This window comes from Ranitomeya imitator, chromosome 10, assembly GCF_032444005.1.
Source record: "Ranitomeya imitator isolate aRanImi1 chromosome 10, aRanImi1.pri, whole genome shotgun sequence".
NCBI lineage: Eukaryota > Metazoa > Chordata > Amphibia > Anura > Dendrobatidae > Ranitomeya > Ranitomeya imitator.
In genome coordinates, this window is record NC_091291.1 from 647,186 (window position 1) to 667,124 (window position 19,939).

The 19,939-nt window shown below is 51.8% G+C and overlaps 1 protein-coding gene across 1 annotated transcript in view; it reads left to right on the plus strand.

The window, feature by feature from the left end:
* The window catches only part of EPHA8 (EPH receptor A8), a 118,087-nt gene that overhangs the window by 71,294 nt on the left and 26,854 nt on the right, over positions 1-19,939 (plus strand). Inside the window, exons 7-9 of the mRNA XM_069741784.1 lie at positions 6,385-6,547; positions 19,523-19,619; positions 19,723-19,790. Coding sequence (XP_069597885.1) covers positions 6,385-6,547; positions 19,523-19,619; positions 19,723-19,790 — 328 coding nt within the window. The remainder of the gene's footprint in view (positions 1-6,384; positions 6,548-19,522; positions 19,620-19,722; positions 19,791-19,939) is intronic.

Consider the following 19,939-nt stretch of genomic DNA (forward strand, 5'->3'; position numbering starts at 1 on the left):
CTCCTTTGCTGCCATCCTCCATCTTCACTGCTTCCCCTGCTCCTTTGCTGCCATTCTGTCTTCACTGCTCCCCCTGCTCCTTTGCTGCCATCCTCCATCTTCACTGCTCCCCCTGCTCCTTTACTGCCATTCTGTCTTCACTGCTCCCCCTGCTCCTGTGCTGCCATCCTCCATCTTCACTGCTCCCCCTGCTCCTTTGCTGCCGTTCTGTCTTCACTGCTCCCCCTGCTCCTTTGCTGCCATCCTCCATCTTCACTGCTCCCCCTGCTCCTGTGCTGCCATCCTCCATCTTCACTGCTCCCCCTGCTCCTGTGCTGCCATCCTCCATCTTCACTGCTCCCCCTGCTCCTTTGCTGCCATCCTCCATCTTCACTGCTTCCCGTGCTCCTGTGCTGCCATCCTCCATCTTCACTGCTCCCCTGCTCCTGTGCTGCCATCCTCCATCTTCACTGCTTCTCGTGCTCCTGTGCTGCTATCCTCCATCTTCACTGCTTCCTGTACTCCTGTGCTGCCATCCTCCATCTTCACTGCTTCCCATGCTCCTGTGCTGCCATTCTGTCTTCACTGCTCCCCCTGCTCCTTTGCTGCCATCCTCCATCTTCACTGATTCCCGTGCTCCTGTGCTGCCATCCTCCATCTTCACTGCTTCCCGTGCTCTTGTGCTGCCATCCTCCATCTTCACTGCTTCCTGTACTCCTGTGCTGCCATCCTCCATCTTCACTGCTTCCCATGCTCCTGTGCTGCCATTCTGTCTTCACTGCTCCCCCTGCTCCTTTGCTGCCATCCTCCATCTTCACTGCTTCCCGTGCTCCTGTGCTGCCATCCTCCATCTTCACTGCTTCCCGTGCTCCTGTGCTGCCATCCTCCATCTTCACTGCTTCCCCCGTGCTCCTGTGCTGCCATCCTCCATCTTCACTGCTTCCCGTGCTCCTGTGCTGCCATCCATCTTCACTGCTTCCCGTGCTCCTGTGCTGCCATCCTCCATCTTCACTGCTTCCCCCGTGCTCCTGTGCTGCCATCCTCCATCTTCACTGCTTCCCGTGCTCCTGTGCTGCCATCCATCTTCACTGCTTCCCCCGTGCTCCTGTGCTGCCATCCTCCATCTTCACTGCTTCCCCCGTGCTCCTGTGCTGCCATCCTCCATCTTCACTGCTTCCCGTGCTCCTGTGCTGCCATCCTCCATCTTCACTGCTTCCCGTGCTCCTGTGCTGCCATCCTCCATCTTCACTGCTTCCCCCGTGCTCCTGTGCTGCCATCCTCCATCTTCACTGCTTCCCGTGCTCCTGTGCTGCCATCCTCCATCTTCACTGCTTCCCGTGCTCCTGTGCTGCCATCCTCCATCTTCACTGCTTCCTGTGCTCCTGTGCTGACATCCTCCATCTTCACTGCTTCCCGTGCTCCTGTGCTGCCATCCTCCATCTTCACTGCTTCCCGTGCTCCTGTGCTGCCATCCTCCATCTTCACTGCTCCCCCTGCTCCTGTGCTGCCATTCTGTCTTCACTGCTTCTCCTGCTCCTTTGCTGCCATTCTGTCTTCACTGCTTCCCATGCTCCTTTGCTGCCATCCTCCATCTTCACTGCTTCCCATGCTCCTGTGCTGCCATCCTCCATCTTCACTGCTTCCCCTGCTCCTGTGCTGCCATCCTCCATCTTCACTGCTCCCCCTGCTCCTGTGCTGCCATCCTCCATCTTCACTGTTTCCCGTGCTCCTGTGCTGCCATTCTGTCTTCACTGCTTCCCGGGCCCCTGTGCTGCCATACTCCTTCTTCACTGCTCCCCCTGCTCCTTTGCTGCCATCCTCCATCTTCACTGCTCCCCCTGCTCCTTTGCTGCCATCCTCCATCTTCACTGCTTCCCATGCTCCTGTGCTGCCATTCTGTCTTCACTGCTTCCCGTGCTCCTGTGCTGCCATTGTCTTCACTGCTCCCCGTGCTCCTGTGCTGCCATCCTCCATCTTCACTGCTTCCCGTGCTCCTGTGCTGCCATCCTCCATCTTCACTGCTTCCCGTGCTCCTGTGCTGCCATCCTCCATCTTCACTGCTCCCCGTGCTCCTGTGCTGCCATTCTGTCTTCACTGCTCCCCCTGCTCCTTTGCTGCCATCCTCCATCTTCACTGCTCCCCCTGCTCCTTTGCTGCCATTCTGTCTTCACTGCTCCCCCTGCTCCTGTGCTGCCATCCTCCATCTTTACTGCTCCCCCTGCTCCTTTGCTGCCATTCTGTCTTCACTGCTTCCCCTGCTCCTGTGCTGCCATTTTCCATCTTCACTGCTTCCCCTGCTCCTGTGCTGCCATCCTCCATCTTCACTGCTTCCCGTGCTCCTGTGCTGCCATCTTCCATCTTCACTGCTCCCCCTGCTCCTTTGCTGCCATCCTCAATCTTCACTGTCTTCCCTCTTTGCTATTGTGCTGCCATCCTCCATCTTCACTGCTTCCCGTGCTCCTGTGCTGCCATCCTCCATCTTCACTGCTCCCCCTGCTCCTTTGCTGCCATCCTCAATCATCACTGTCTTCCCTCTTTGCTATTGTGCTGCCATCCTCCATCTTCACTGCTTCCCGTGCTCCTGTGCTGCCATCCTCCATCTTCACTGTCTTCCCTCGTTGCTATTGTGCTGCCATCCTCCATCTTCACTGCTTCCCCTGCTCCTGTGTTGCCATTCTGTCTTCACTGCTCCCCCTGCTCTTTTGCTGCCATCCTCCATCTTCACTGCTTCCCCTGCTCCTGTGCTGCCATCCTCCATCTTCACTGCTTCCCGTGCTCCTGTGCTGCCATCCTCCATCTTCACTGCTCCCCCTGCTCATGTGCTGCCATCCTCCATCTTCACTGCTCCCCCTGCTCCTGTGCTGCCATCCTCCATCTTCACTGCTCCCCCTGCTCCTGTGCTGCCATCCTCCATCTTCACTGCTTCCCCTGCTCCTTTGCTGCCATCCTCCATCTTCACTGCTCCCCCTGCTCCTGTGCTGCCATCCTCCATCTTCACTGCTCCCCCTGCTCCTGTGCTGCCATCCTCCATCTTCACTGCTTCCCCTGCTCCTGTGCTGCCATCCTCCATCTTCACTGCTTCCCCTGCTCCTGTGCTGCCATCCTCCATCTTCACTGCTTCCCGTGCTCCTGTGCTGCCATCCTCCATCTTCACTGCTCCCCCTACTCCTGTGCTGCCATCCTTCATCTTCACTGCTTCCCCTGCTCCTTTGCTGCCATCCTCCATCTTCACTGCTCCCCCTGCTCCTGTGCTGCCATCCTCCATCTTCACTGCTCCCCCTGCTCCTGTGCTGCCATCCTCCATCTTCACTGCTTCCCCTGCTCCTTTGCTGCCATCCTCCATCTTCACTGCTCCCCCTGCTCCTTTGCTGCCATCCCCCATCTTCACTGCTTTCCCTGCTCCTTTGCTGCCATTCTGTCTTCACTGCTCCCCCTGCTCCTGTGCTGCCATCCTCCATCTTCACTGCTCCCCCTGCTCCTGTGCTGCCATCCTCTATCTTCACTGCTTCCCCTGCTCCTTTGCTGCCATTCTGTCTTCACTGCTCCCCCTGCTCCTTTGCTGCCATCCTCCATCTTCACTGCTCCCCCTGCTCCTTTGCTGCCATTCTGTCTTCACTGCTCCCCCTGCTCCTTTGCTGCCATCCTCCATCTTCACTGCTTCCCCTGCTCCTTTGCTGCCATCCTCCATCTTCACTTCTCCCCCTGCTCCTGTGCTGCCATCCTCCATCTTCACTGCTCCCCCTGCTCCTGTGCTGCCATCCTCCATCTTCACTGCTCCCCCTGCTCCTGTGCTGCCATCCTCCATCTTCACTGCTTCCCCTGCTCCTTTGCTGCCATTCTGTCTTCACTGCTCCCCCTGCTCCTTTGCTGCCATCCTCCATCTTCACTGCTTCCCCTGCTCCTTTGCTGCCATTCTGTCTTCACTGGTCCCCCTGCTCCTTTGCTGCCATCCTCCATCTTCACTGCTCCCCCTGCTCCTTTACTGCCATTCTGTCTTCACTGCTCCCCCTGCTCCTGTGCTGCCATCCTCCATCTTCACTGCTCCCCCTGCTCCTTTGCTGCCGTTCTGTCTTCACTGCTCCCCCTGCTCCTTTGCTGCCATCCTCCATCTTCACTGCTCCCCCTGCTCCTGTGCTGCCATCCTCCATCTTCACTGCTCCCCCTGCTCCTGTGCTGCCATCCTCCATCTTCACTGCTCCCCCTGCTCCTTTGCTGCCATCCTCCATCTTCACTGCTCCCCCTGCTCCTGTGCTGCCATCTTCCATCTTCACTGCTCCCCCTGCTCCTGTGCTGCCATCCTCCATCTTCACTGCTCCCCCTGCTCCTGTGCTGCCATCCTCCATCTTCACTGCTCCCCCTGCTCCTGTGCTGCCATCCTCCATCTTCACTGCTTCCCCTGCTCCTTTGCTGCCATTCTGTCTTCACTGCTCCCCCTGCTCCTTTGCTGCCATCCTCAATCTTCACTGCTTCCCCTGCTCCTTTGCTGCCATTCTGTCTTCACTGGTCCCCCTGCTCCTTTGCTGCCATCCTCCATCTTCACTGCTCCCCCTGCTCCTTTACTGCCATTCTGTCTTCACTGCTCCCCCTGCTCCTGTGCTGCCATCCTCCATCTTCACTGCTCCCCCTGCTCCTTTGCTGCCGTTCTGTCTTCACTGCTCCCCCTGCTCCTTTGCTGCCATCCTCCATCTTCACTGCTCCCCCTGCTCCTGTGCTGCCATCCTCCATCTTCACTGCTCCCCCTGCTCCTGTGCTGCCATCCTCCATCTTCACTGCTCCCCCTGCTCCTTTGCTGCCATCCTCCATCTTCACTGCTCCCCCTGCTCCTTTGCTGCCATCCTCCATCTTCACTGCTCCCCCTGCTCCTGTGCTGCCATCCTCCATCTTCACTGCTCCCCCTGCTCCTGTGCTGCCATCCTCCATCTTCACTGCTTCCCCTGCTCCTTTGCTGCCATTCTGTCTTCACTGCTCCCCCTGCTCCTTTGCTGCCATCCTCCATCTTCACTGCTTCCCCTGCTCCTTTGCTGCCATTCTGTCTTCACTGGTCCCCCTGCTCCTTTGCTGCCATCCTCCATCTTCACTGCTCCCCCTGCTCCTTTACTGCCATTCTGTCTTCACTGCTCCCCCTGCTCCTGTGCTGCCATCCTCCATCTTCACTGCTCCCCCTGCTCCTTTGCTGCCGTTCTGTCTTCACTGCTCCCCCTGCTCCTTTGCTGCCATCCTCCATCTTCACTGCTCCCCCTGCTCCTGTGCTGCCATCCTCCATCTTCACTGCTCCCCCTGCTCCTGTGCTGCCATCCTCCATCTTCACTGCTCCCCCTGCTCCTTTGCTGCCATCCTCCATCTTCACTGCTCCCCCTGCTCCTGTGCTGCCATCCTCCATCTTCACTGCTCCCCCTGCTCCTGTGCTGCCATCCTCCATCTTCACTGCTCCCCCTGCTCCTGTGCTGCCATCCTCCATCTTCACTGCTCCCCCTGCTCCTGTGCTGCCATCCTCCATCTTCACTGCTTCCCCTGCTCCTTTGCTGCCATTCTGTCTTCACTGCTCCCCCTGCTCCTTTGCTGCCATCCTCAATCTTCACTGCTTCCCCTGCTCCTTTGCTGCCATTCTGTCTTCACTGGTCCCCCTGCTCCTTTGCTGCCATCCTCCATCTTCACTGCTCCCCCTGCTCCTTTACTGCCATTCTGTCTTCACTGCTCCCCCTGCTCCTTTTCTGCCATCCTCCATCTTCACTGCTCCCCCTGCTCCTTTGCTGCCGTTCTGTCTTCACTGCTCCCCCTGCTCCTTTGCTGCCATCCTCCATCTTCACTGCTCCCCCTGCTCCTGTGCTGCCATCCTCCATCTTCACTGCTCCCCCTGCTCCTGTGCTGCCATCCTCCATCTTCACTGCTCCCCCTGCTCCTTTGCTGCCATCCTCCATCTTCACTGCTCCCCCTGCTCCTGTGCTGCCATCCTCCATCTTCACTGCTCCCCCTGCTCCTGTGCTGCCATCCTCCATCTTCACTGCTCCCCCTGCTCCTTTGCTGCCATCCTCCATCTTCACTGCTCCCCCTCCTCCTGTGCTGCCATCCTCCATCTTCGCTGTCTTCCCTCTTTGCTATTGTGCCTGCCTAACATTTCTGAGGCACGTTCGGAGCACAGCACCTGTAATATCTTTGGGTAATTCTAAGATAACATATAGAAATTATATTCCTCTTACAAATAAGATCAAGTATCAGCATAAAAGTCTTCAGCGTTTCACTCAGGCAGAAATATCAGATTTTGGGTTCGTTTTCCTTACTGTTCCTCCCTGCTCCACCGTACTCGTGTAGACGCTCTAACTCCACTCAGGCACTTGGATGTTGCTGCGTCTCATTCGCTCCTGTTCTCATCAGGATACTGCTTCATGCGCTATATTTTTATTTTAGGATAAGGAGATGCTAAGCTATTCTACACTGAAGGCTGCGGAGACTCGGGCGATAGTGACCGGACTCAAGCCTTCAACACGCTATATGTTTCAGGTCAGGGCGCGCACCTCTGCTGGGTGTGGACGATTCAGCCAAATGGTGGAGGTGGAAACTAGTAAAGAATGTAAGTGATCTAGAACATGAAGTGAGAAACGCATGCGGAAAACCTGAAATGACATGATGGCTATATGTCATACCTGCCTGTTACATACTGTAATATGTGATATATAGTCATTATATGCCATGTCTGCCCCATTATATACTGTAATATGTGGTCATTATACTCCATATCAGTCCGCTATATACTGTAATATGTGACATATAGTCATTATCCTGCCCGTTATATACTGTATATGTGATATTGTAACAACTCTGCCGGCATCACTGCATGGCCTCCCATCCCCCACCTGTCTTCTGCCGACTCCATGCTGTATGCCTTTTGTCTCCTGCCTGCTCACTGCATACTTCCTGGCTGTGTGCATAGGGGGCCCGCGCCAGCTTTCCCTAACTCTTATTGAGACTGTGTGCATTCTCCTAAGTTGTTCCCAGCCAATGGCCAAGAGCCATCAGGTACTTAAGGCATTCCCTCCCCTGGGGGAATGCCTGAGCAATTTACTTCCTCAGTTAGTTTCTTGCTGCTGAGGTGCCAGGTCCCATCTCTATCTCTTGTGTTAGCCACCCAGTGGGGCTTCGTGGCCTGGCCTCTACCTGTGTTCTGTTACTCTTGTGTCTGCCACCCAGTGGGGCTTCGTACCCTGGCCTATACCTATGTTCTGTTACTCTCGTGTCTGCCACCCAGTGGGGCTTCGTACCCTGGCCTGTACATGTGTTCTGTTACTCTTGTGTCTGCCACTCAGTGGGGCTTCGTACCCTGGCTTGTACCTGTGTTCTGTTACTCTCGTGTCTGCCACCCAGTGGGGCTTCGTACCCTGGCCTGTACCTGTGTTCTGTTACTCTCGTGTCTGCCACCCAGTGGAGCTTCGTGGCCTGGCCTGTACCTGTGTTCTGTTAGTCTCATGTCTGCCACCCAGTGGGGCTTCATACCCTGGCCTGTACATGTGTTCTGTTACTCTCGTGTCTGCCACCCAGTGGGGCTTCGTACCCTGGCCTGTACATGTGTTCTGTTACTCTTGTGTCTGCCACCCAGTGGAGCTTCGTACCCTGGCTTGTACCTGTGTTCTGTTACTCTCGTGTCTGCCACCCAGTGGGGCTTCGTACCCTGGCCTGTACATGTGTTCTGTTACTCTTGTGTCTGCCACCCAGTGGGGCTTCGTACCCTGGCTTGTACCTGTGTTCTGTTACTCTCGTGTCTGCCACCCAGTGGGGCTTCGTACCCTGGCCTGTACCTGTGTTCTGTTACTCTCGTGTCTGCCACCCAGTGGAGCTTCGTGGCCTGGCCTCTACCTGTGTTCTGTTACTCTCATGTCTGCCACCCAGTGGGGCTTCATACCCTGGCTTGTACCTGTGTTCTGTTACTCTCGTGTCTGCCACCCAGTGGGGCTTCGTACCCTGGCCTGTACCTGTGTTCTCTATCTTTTGTGTCTGCCACCCAGTGGAGCTTCGTGGCCTGGCCTGTACCTGAGTTCTGTTACTCTCGTGTCTGCCACCCAGTGGGGCTTCGTGGCCTGGCCTGTACCTGTGTTCTGTTACTCTCATGTCTGCCACCCAGTGGAGCTTCATACCCTGGCCTGTACCTGTGTTCTGTTACTCTCGTGTCTGCCACCCAGTGGAGCTTCGTGGCCTGGCCTGTACCTGTGTTCTGTTACTCTCGTGTCTGCCACCCAGTGGGGCTTCGTACCCTGGCCTGTACCTGTGTTCTTTATCTTTTGTGTCTGCCACCCAGTGGAGCTTCGTGGCCTGGCCTGTACCTGTGTTCTGTTACTCTCGTGTCTGCCACCCAGTGGGGATTCGTGGCCTGGCCTGTACCTGTGTTCTGTTACTCTCATGTCTGCCACCCAGTGGAGCTTCGTACCCTGGCCTGTACCTGTGTTCTGTTACTCTCATGTCTGCCACCCAGTGGAGCTTCGTGGCCTGGCCTGTACCTGTGTTCTGTTACTCTCGTGTCTGCCACCCAGTGGGGCATCGTACCCTGGCCTGTACCTGTGTTCTGTTACTCTCGTGTCTGCCACCCAGTGGAGCTTCGTGGCCTGGCCTGTACCTGTGTTCTGTTACTCTCATGTCTGCTGTTATGAACAGGTAATTCAGAACCACAATGGACATTGAAGTTCAGAGCACACAAAGTGACCTGACAAATACCAAAAACAAAGGACGAGCTCTGAGACGTGGGAACTCTGCTGACCGCAATCCCTAATCCTAACACACCACACTAGAGGTAGCCGTGGATTGCGCCTAACGCTCCCTATGCAACTCGGCACAGCCTGAGAAACTAACTAGCCCTGAAGATAGAAAAATAAGCCTACCTTGCCTCAGAGAAATTCCCCAAAGGAAAAGGCAGCCCCCTACATATAATGACTGTGAGTAAGATGAAAATACAAACACAGAGATGAAATAGATTTAGCAAAGTGAGGCCCGACTTACTGAATAGACCGAGGATAGGAAAGATAGCTTTGCGGTCAACACAAAAACCTACAAACAACCACGCAGAGGGGCAAAAAGACCCTCCGCACCGACTAACGGTACGGAGGTGCTCCCTCTGCGTCTCAGAGCTTCCAGCAAGCAAGAAAAACCAATATAGCAAGCTGGACAGAAAAAATAGCAAACAAAAATAACACAAGCAAAACTTAGCTTAAGCAGGAGCGACAGGCCACAGGAACGATCCAGGAGGAAGCAAGACCAATACTAGAACATTGACTGGAGGCCAGGATCAAAGCACCAGGTGGAGTTAAATAGAGCAGCACCTAACGACTTAACCTCATCACCTGAGGAAGGAAACTCAGAAGCCGCAGTACCACTCTCATCCACAGGAGGGAGCTTGGCCACAGAATTCACAACAGTACCCCCCCCTTGAGGAGGGGTCACCGAACCCTCACCAGAGCCCCCAGGCCGACCAGGATGATCCACATGAAAGGCACGAACCAGATTGGCAGCATGGACATCAGAGGCAAAGACCCAGGAATGATCTTCCTGACCATAACCTTTCCACTTAACCAGATACTGGAGTTTCCGTCTCGAAACACGAGAATCCAAAATCTTCTCCACTATATACTCCAATTCCCCTTCAACCAAAACCGGAGCAGGAGGATCAATAGATGGAACCACAGGTGCCACGTATCTCCGCAACAATGACCTATGGAACACGTTATTATCAGAACCCTGTCAGCACCGGCGTGCTGCCACGGCTGAGCAGGGTGACTCACCCACACTGTGGGAGATCCCGGGGTCAGATGGCACAGGGAAAGCTCAGGCAGATAGGATCTGCACAGAGAGCTAAAGGTAGAAGGAAACAGAAGGACCTGCGATCATGTGACCACAGGGGGCGGGGCTTAGCGTCCTGCTACTGAAGATAAGTACAGGATTTTACAGGCACCCTAAAATAGAGGAAAAGAAAACTCAAGTCGTACAAACCGGGGTCAGACACAGAGAGGGCGGCGCGGTACAGAAGGGACGAGCAGAGAATAGTCAGAACGTAAGCAAGTAGTCATACACAGAGATAGCAGCGCAGTACAAAAGGGACAGACAGAACTCTAAAACGGGGACAGAACCAGATCAGAACCAGACAAGCATAAATTAGCACAGGCACAAAGCACAGGCACAAAATACAGGCACAACAGGGTCACACACACTCGGCCAAGAGTCAGAGTATAAGCGACAGAGAATGGCTCCACAATGAGGCTATAAAAAGCCTCCCAAAATCCCAGAGTGAGGCCATCCAAGTTAACCCTAAAACCACCTAATCCCAGAAACTCAGCAGACCATGACAGTTATGGATGGAAAAAGAAGCTGGAAGAGTCAAACGAAAAGACACAGGATTAAGAACCTCAGAAATCCTATAAGGACCAATGAAACGAGGCTTAAACTTAGGAGAGGAAACCTTCATAGGAATATAACGAGATGACAACCAAACCAAATCCCCAACACGAAGTCGGGGACCTACACAGCGCCTGCGGTTAGCGAAACGTTGAGCCTTCTCCTGGGACAAAGTCAGATTGTCCACTACATGAGTCCAAATCTGCTGCAACCTATCCACCACAGTATCCACACCAGGACAGTCCGAAGACTCAACCTGCCCTGAAGAGAAACGAGGGTGGAACCCAGAATTGCAGAAAAACAGCGAAACCAAAGTAGCCGAGCTGGCCCGATTATTAAGGGCGAACTCAGCCAAAGGCAAAAAGGACACCCAATCATCCTGATCAGCAGAAACAAAATATCTCAGATATGTTTCCAAGGTCTGATTGGTTCGTTCAGTCTGGCCATTTGTCTGAGGATGGAAAGCCGAGGAAAAAGACAAATCAATGCCCATCCTAGCACAAAAGGCTCGCCAAAACCTCGAAACAAACTGGGAACCTCTGTCAGAAACGATGTTCTCTGGAATGCCATGTAAACGAACCACATGCTGGAAGAACAATGGCACCAAATCAGAGGAGGACGGCAATTTAGACAAGGGCACCAAATGGACCATCTTAGAGAAGCGATCACAAACTACCCAAAGGACCGACATTCTTTGAGAGACGGGGAGATCCGAAATAAAATCCATAGAGATATGTGTCCAGGGCCTCTTCGGGACCGGCAAGGGCAAAAGCAACCCACTGGCACGAGAACAGCAGGGCTTAGCCCGAGCACAAATCCCACAGGACTGCACAAAAGAACGCACATCCCGCGACAGAGACGGCCACCAAAAGGATCTAGCCACCAAATCTCTGGTACCAAAGATTCCAGGATGACCAGCCAACACCGAACAATGAAGCTCAGAGATAACTTTATTCGTCCACCTATCAGGGACAAACAGTTTCTCCGCTGGGCAACGGTCAGGTCTATTAGCCTGAAATTTTTGCAGCACCCGCCGCAAATCAGGGGAGATGGCAGACAAAATTACCCCCTCTTTGAGAATACCCGCCGGCTCAGGCAAACCCGGAGAATCGGGCACAAAACTCCTTGACAGGGCATCCGCCTTCACATTTTTAGAGCCCGGAAGGTACGAAACCACAAAGTCAAAATGGGAGAAAAACAGCGACCAACGAGCCTGTCTAGGATTCAACCGTTTGGCAGACTCGAGATAAGTCAAGTTTTTGTGATCAGTCAAGACCACCACGCGATGCTTAGCTCCTTCAAGCCAATGACGCCACTCCTCGAATGCCCACTTCATGGCTAGCAACTCTCGATTGCCAACATCATAATTTCGCTCAGCAGGCGAAAATTTCCTGGAAAAGAAGGCGCATGGTTTCATCACCGAGCAATCAGAACTTCTCTGCGACAAAACAGCCCCTGCTCCAATTTCGGAAGCATCAACCTCGACCTGGAACGGAAGCGAAACATCTGGTTGGCACAACACAGGGGCAGAAGAAAAACGACGCTTCAACTCCTGAAAAGCTTCCACAGCAGCAGAAGACCAATTGACCACATCAGCACCCTTCTTGGTTAAATCAGTCAACAGTTTAGCAATGCTAGAAAAATTAGCGATGAAGCGACGATAAAAATTAGCAAAGGCCTGGAACTTCTGCAGACTCTTCAGAGATGTTGGCTGAGTCCAATCATAAATAGCCTGAACTTTAACAGGGTCCATCTCGATAGTAGAAGGAGAAAAAATGAACCCCAAAAATGAAATCTTCTGAACACCAAAGAGACACTTTGACCCCTTCACAAACAAAGAATTAGCACGCAGGACCTGGAACACCATTCTGACCTGCTTCACATGAGACTCCCAATCATCCGAGAAGACCAAAATATCATCCAAGTATACAATCAGGAATTTATCCAGGTACTCTCGGAAGATGTCATGCATAAAGGACTGAAACACTGATGGAGCATTAGAAAGTCCGAATGGCATAACCAGGTACTCAAAATGGCTCTTGGGCGTATTAAATGCTGTTTTCCATTCATCGCCCCGTTTAATACGCACAAGATTATACGCACCACGAAGATCTATCTTGGTGAACCAACTAGCCCCCTTAATCCGAGCAAACAAATCAGACAGCAGCGGCAAGGGGTACTGAAATTAGACCGTAATTTTATTTAGAAGGCGGTAATCAATACAAGGTCTCAGCGAACCATCCTCCTTGGCCACAAAAAAGAACCCCGCTCCCAATGGCGACGATGACGGGCGAATATGACCCTTCTCCAAAGACTCCTTCACGTAACTCCGCATAGCGGCGTGCTCAGGTACAGATAAATTAAACAGTCGACCCTTAGGAAACTTACTACCAGGAATCAAATCGATAGCACAATCACAATCCCTATGCGGAGGTAGGGCATTGGACTTGGGCTCATCGAATACATCCCGGTAATCAGACAAGAACTCTGGGACCTCAGAAGGGGTGGATGATGAGATAGACAGAAATGGAACATCACCATGTCAACCCCAGCTGGACACAGACATTGATTTCCAATCTATTACTGGGTTATGGACTTGTAGCCATGGCAACCCCAAAACGACCACATCATGCAGATTATGCAACACCAGAAAGCGAATATCCTCCTGGTGCGCAGGAGCCATGCACATGGTCAGCTGGGTCCAATACTGAGGCTTATTCTTGGCCAAAGGCGTAGCATCAATTCCTCTCAATGGAATAGGACACTGCAAGGGCTCCAAGACAAACCCACAGCGCCTAGCAAACTCCAAGTCCATCAAATTCAGGGCAGCGCCTGAATCCACAAATGCCATGACAGAATAGGAAGACAAAGAGCAGATCAAAGTAACGGACAAAAGAAATTTAGACTGTACCGTACCAATGGTGGCAGACCTAGCGAACCGCTTAGTGCGCTTAGGACAATCGGAGATAGCATGAGTGGAATCACCACAGTAGAAACACAGCCCATTCTGACGTCTGTGTTCCTGCCTTTCAGCTCTGGTCAAAGTCCTATCGCACTGCATAGGCTCAGGTTCATGCTCAGATAATACCGCCAAATGGTGCACAGATTTACGCTCGCGCAAGCGTCGACCGATCTGAATGGCCAAAGACATAGACTCATTCAGACCAGCAGGCATAGGAAATCCCACCATGACATCCTTAAGGGCTTCAGAGAGACCCTTTCTGAAAATAGCTGCCAGCGCACATTCATTCCATTGAGTGAGCACGGACCACTTTCTAAACTTCTGACAATAAATCTCTATCTCATCCTGACCCTGACACAGAGCCAGCACATTTTTCTCTGCCTGATCCACTGAATTTGGTTCGTCGTACAGCAATCCGAGCGCCAGAAAAAACGCATCAATATTACATAATGCAGGATCTCCTGGCGCAAGGGAAAATGCCCAGTCTTGAGGGTCGCCACGTAATAAAGAAATAATGATCTTAACTTGTTGAACTGGGTCACCAGAGGAGCGGGGTTTCAAAGCCAGAAATAGTTTACAATTATTTTTAAAATTCAAAAACTTAGCTCTATCTCCAGAAAATAACTCAGGAATAGGAATTTTAGGTTCTAACATAGGATTCTGAACCACTAAATCTTGAATATTCTGAACATTTATAGCGAGATTATCCATCAAAGAGAACAGACCTTGAATGTCCATGTCCACACCTGTGTTCTGAACCACCCTGATGTAAAGGGGAAAAGAAAGACAGAACACAGTGCAAAGAAAAAAAAATGGTCTCAGAACTTCTCTTTTCCCTTTATTGAGAAGCATTATTACTTTGGGCCTCCAGTACTGTTATGAATAGGTAATTCAGAACCACAATGGACATTGAAGTTCAGAGCACACAAAGTGACCTGACAAATACCAAAAACAAAGGACGAGCTCTGAGACGTGGGAACTCTGCTGACCGCAATCCCTAATCCTAACACACCACACTAGAGGCAGCCGTGGATTGCGCCTAACGCTCCCTATGCAACTCGGCACAGCCTGAGAAACTAACTAGCCCTGAAGATAGAAAAATAAGCCTACCTTGCCTCAGAGAAATTCCCCAAAGGAAAAGGCAGCCCCCCACATATAATGACTGTGAGTAAGATGAAAATACAAACACAGAGATGAAATAGATTTAGCAACTGAATAGACCGAGGATAGGAAAGATAGCTTTGCGGTCAACACAAAAACCTACAAACAACCACGCAGAGGGGCAAAAAGACCCTCCGCACTGACTAACGGTACGGAGGTGCTCCCTCTGCGTCTCAGAGCTTCCAGCAAGCAATAAAAACCAATATAGCAAGCTGGACAGAAAAAATAGCAAACAAAAATAACACAAGCAAAACTTAGCTTATGCAGGATAGACAGGCCACAGGAACGATCCAGGAGGAAGCAAGACCAATACTAGAACATTGACTGGAGGCCAGGATCAAAGCACCAGGTGGAGTTAAATAGAGCAGCACCTAACGACTTAACCTCATCACCTGAGGAAGGAAACTCAGAAGCCGCAGTACCACTCTCATCCACAGGAGGGAGCTTGGCCACAGAATTCACAACAGTCTGCCACCCAGTGGAGCTTCATACCCTGGCCTGTACCTGTGTTCTGTTACTCTTGTGTTTGCCACCCAGTGGGGCTTCATACCCTGGCCTGTACCTGTGTTCTGTGTCTCTTGTTTCTGCCGTCTGTATCCTCATTTCCGTGCATTATCTCGTACCTGTCCTTGTCTGAACTAAGTCCTATACCTGTCCGTTTGTGTTCCTGTCTTGAGTCTATCCTATCTCTCTGTGTGTTTTCTTGTATTCACTCCTTCTGCTCTCCGCTCCTCACCCTGCGGCTTTGCTCTGCTCCGCATTCTGCGGCTTTGCTCTGCTCTCGGCTCCACACTCTGTGGCTTTTGCTTTGCTCTCGGCTCCTCACTCTGCGGCTTTGCTCTGCTCTCGGCTCCGCACTGTGGCTTTTGCTCTGCTCTCATCTCTGTACTCTGCGGCTTTGTTCTGCTCTTGGCTTCGCACCCTGCGGCTTTGCTCTGCTCTTGGCTCTGCACTCTGCGACCTTGCTCTGCTCTTTGCTCTTCATCCTGATTTTGCTCTGCACCCTGCGGTTCTGCTCTGCTCTTTGCGCCACACCCTGCGGCTTTGCTCTGCTCCTTGCTGTTCTGCCCTGCTCTGCTCCTCACGGTTCTGCTCTGCTCTCGTTCCGCACCTCGCGGGTCTTTGTGCTCCCTGAATCAGTCCCTTCTCCTACAGTCTGAACAGGTCCCTACCTGTTCCCATATATCACTCGCACCTGTCCGTTTTCCTGTGCCTCCCAAGGCAGTTCCTGTCCCTTCTGTCTCAGCCGTGTCCACCTGCCTGTGTCTCAGCCGTACCTGTCCGCCTGCCTGTGTCTCAGCCGTACCTGTCCGCCTGCCTGTGTCTCAGCCGTACCTGTCCGCCTGCCTGTGTCTCAGCCGTGCCCACCTGCCTGTGTCTTAGCCGTACCTGTCCGCCTGCCTGTGTCTCAGCCGTACCTGTCCGCCTGCCTGTGTCTCAGCCGTACCTGTCCGCCTGCCTGTGTCTCAGCCGTGCCCACCTGCCTGTGTCTCAGCCGTGCCCACCTGCCTGTGTCTCAGCCGTACCTGTCCGCCTGCCTGTGTCTCAGCCGTACCTGTCCGCCTGCCTGTGTCTCAGCCGTACCTGTCCGCCTGCCTGTGTCTCAGCCGTACCTGTCCGCCTGCCTGTGTCTCAGCCGTACCTGTCCGCCTGCCTGTGTCTCAGCCGTACCTGTCCACCTGCCTGTGTCTCAGCCGTACCTGTCCGCCTGCCTGTGTCTCAGCCGTACCTGTCCGCCTGCCTGTGTCTTAGCCGTACCTGTCCGCCTGCCTGTGTCTCAGCCGTACCTGTCCGCCTGCCTGTGTCTCAGCCGTGCCCACCTGCCTGTGTCTCAGCCGTGCCCACCTGCCTGTGTCTCAGCCGTACCTGTCCGCCTGCCTGTGTCTCAGCCGTACCTGTCCGCCTGCCTGTGTCTCAGCCATACTTGTCCGCCTGCCTGTGTCTCAGCCGTACCTGTTCGCCTGCCTGTGTCTCAGCCGTACCTGTCCGCCTGCCTGTGTCTCAGCCGTACTTGTCCGCCTGCCTGTGTCTCAGCCGTACCTGTCCGCCTGCCTGTGTCTCAGCCGTACCTGTCCGCCTGCCTGTGTCTCAGCCGTGCCCACCTGCCTGTGTCTCAGCCGTACCTGTCCGCCTGCCTGTGTCTTAGCCGTACCTGTCCGCCTGCCTGTGTCTTAGCCGTGCTTACCTGCCTGTGTCTCAGCCGTGCCCACCTGCCTGTGTCTCAGCCGTGCCCACCTGCCTGTGTCTTAGCCGTACCTGTCCGCCTGCCTGTGTCTCAGCCGTACCTGTCCGCCTGCCTGTGTCTCAGCCGTACCTGTCCGCCTGCCTGTGTCTCAGCCGTACTTGTCCGCCTGCCTGTGTCTCAGCCGTGCCCACCTGCCTGTCAGGGTTCCGTCCCCCAGTGGGATCAGCAGCCACAGCCAGACCTCACCCTGGAGTGGTACCTGGCACCTACCTGCTGCACAAGCCTGACCTCACCACTAGAGGCTCCAGTGAACACAAGGAAGCTGCTTAGTCGCGCCCCTTCCAGGGTAGTCTGGTCTGTGGCACAGTGGGGCCACACTCCATCGCTCGTGCCAACCAGTCAGAGTGGACGTGACAGATGTATAGTCATTATACTCCATATCTGCCCCATTATATACTGTGATGTGTGATATATAGTCAATATACTCTATCTGCCCCATTACACTGCCTTTTCAACTTTTCATCCTTTCCCCACATATCATGCTTGAAACATAAAGATACCAAATGTTTTTTTTTGGTGAAGAATCAACAACAAGTGGAACACAATTGTGAAGTGGAACGAAATGTATTGGTTATTTTAAATTTTTGTGGAAAATCAAAAACTGAAAAGTGGGGCGTGCAATATTATTCGGCCCCTTTACTTTCAGTGCAGAAGTTCATTGTGGATCTCTGAATGATCCAGTGCTGTCCTAAATGCCTAATGATGATAAATATAATCCACCTGTGTGTAATCAAGTCTCCGTATAAATGCACCTGCTCTGTGATAGTCTCAGGGTTCTGTTTGACGCACAGAGAGCATCATGAAGACCAAGGAACACAACAGGCAGGTCCGTGATACTGTTGTGGAGAAGATTAAAGCCGGATTTGGATACAAAATGATTTCCAAAACTTTAAACATCCCAAGGAGCACTATGCAAGCGATCAAATTGAAATGGAAGGAGCATCATACCACTGCAAATCTACCAAGACCCGGCCGTCCCTCTAAACTTTCATCTCAAACAAGGAGAAGACGATCAGAGGTGCAGCCAAGAGGCCCATGATCACGCTGGATGAACTGCAGAGATCTACAGCTGAGGTGGGACAGTCTGTCCATAGGACAACAATCAGTCGTACACTGCACAAATCTGGCCTTTATGGAAGAGTGGCAAGAAGAAAGCCATTTCTCAAAGATATCCATAAAAAGTGTCATCTAAAGTTTGCAACAAGCCACCTGGGAGACACCAAACATGTGGAAGAAGGTGCTCTGGTCAGATGAAACCAAAATCGAACTTTTGGGCAACAATGTCAAAAGATATGTTTGGCGTAAAGGCAACACAGCTCATCACCCTGAACACACCATCCCCACTGTCAAACATGGTGGTGGCAGCATCATGGTTTGGGCCTGCTTTTCTTCAGCAGGGACAGGGAAGATGGTTAAAATTGATGGGAAGATGGATGGAGCCAAATACAGGACCATTCTTGAAGAAAACCTGTTGGAGTCTGCAAAAGACCTGAGACTGGGACGGAGATTTGTCTTCCAACAAGACAATGATCCCAAACATAAAGTAAAATCTACAATGGAACGGTTCACAAATATACGTATCCAGGTGTAGAATGGTCAAGTCAAAGTCCAGACCTCAATCCAATGGAGAATCTGTGGAAAGAGCTGAAAACTGCTGTTCACAAACGATCTCCATCAACCTCACTGAGCTCCAGCTGTTTGCCAAGGAAGAATGGGCGAGAATTTCAGTCTCTCAATGTACAAAACTGATAGAGACAAACCCCAAGAGACTTGTAATCGCAGCAAAAGGGGCGCAACAAAGTATTAAGGTACAGGGGCCGAATAATATTGCATGCCCCACTTTTCGAATTTCCACAAAAAGTTAAAATAAGCAATAATTTCGATCAACTTCACAATTGTGTTCCACTTGTTGATTCTTCACCAAAAATTTACATTTTGTATCTTTATGTTTGAAGCACGATATGTGGGAAAAGGTTGAAAAGTTCCAAGGAGTCGAATACTTTTGCAAGGCACTGTATATACTGTAATACAGTATGTGATCATTATACTCCATTTCTGCCCATTATCTACTGTAATGTGTGATATATAGTCATTATACTCCATATCTTACCTATATATACTGTAATATGTGATTGTAGGGATTTCACTCACTCAGGTGCGACGGCTGACACTCAAGAGGCACGTTCCTTTAAAAGTTCACAAAGGTTTATTGCATCATAAACCATTTGGTAAAAATAACAGAAAACAAATAGCCTCTGGCTCAGGGAAGAAAACAAGTGTCCAGTCCTTCAGGCTCAGTCCTGGAGCCTTAACACACTCAGAAGGGTTTCACCTCCACACATATCTGCTGTGTTAAACATTAGCCCTTCTTTTATAGGACTAACCACACCCAGGAACCCATCACATGATTAGACATGTGGTTATGACATCACCACAGGTCCTGAAACACATATAGATAGGCAGGGTTATGTTACAGCGACAAGCCACCTATGTGAAACATATCTCCCGTCGACTACACAACCTTTAGCCATGCTACAGTGATCTATAGACATTTTTACTGTATCTGCCCAGTTATATACTGTAGTACAGTATGTATAGTTATAATACTCCACACCTGCCCTGTTATATACTATAATATGTGATCTATAGACATTTTTCATACACTATCTGCCCCGTTATATACAGTAATATGTGATCTATAGACATTTTTCATACACTATCTGCCCGGTTGTGTGCTGTATATGTAGTTATTATACCTGTGCTCATATCACTCTCAATGGTTTGGCATTGTTCTTATGTCTCAGTGGCTCTTAGGTATGACACCATGACGATTGTCTGGATTTGCCTGACATTAATTACCGGACTTGTTATTCTCCTCGCTGTGCTGATCTGTAAAAAACGGTGAGATTCTGTGCGATGCAGCGTGGGCCGGGGACGGCGTGCTCGTCTATATGTATCTGCTCCCATGCGAGCTCCTCTGAGTGTTGTCTGTCTCCTTCCATAGCCACTGTGGATACAGCAAGGCTTTCCAGGACTCTGACGAGGAGAAAATGCATTACCAGAACGGACAAAGTACGTTGGATTCAGCGGAAGAAGATTAATCAGTTAATATCATTAGTTGCTTCCATCGCCACAAGTTATTATCATGCTGAGGAATTACAATTACAGAAGCAAAAGTTGAAATTTTGGATCTCAACTTCCTCTTTAACCTCCAGAACAAG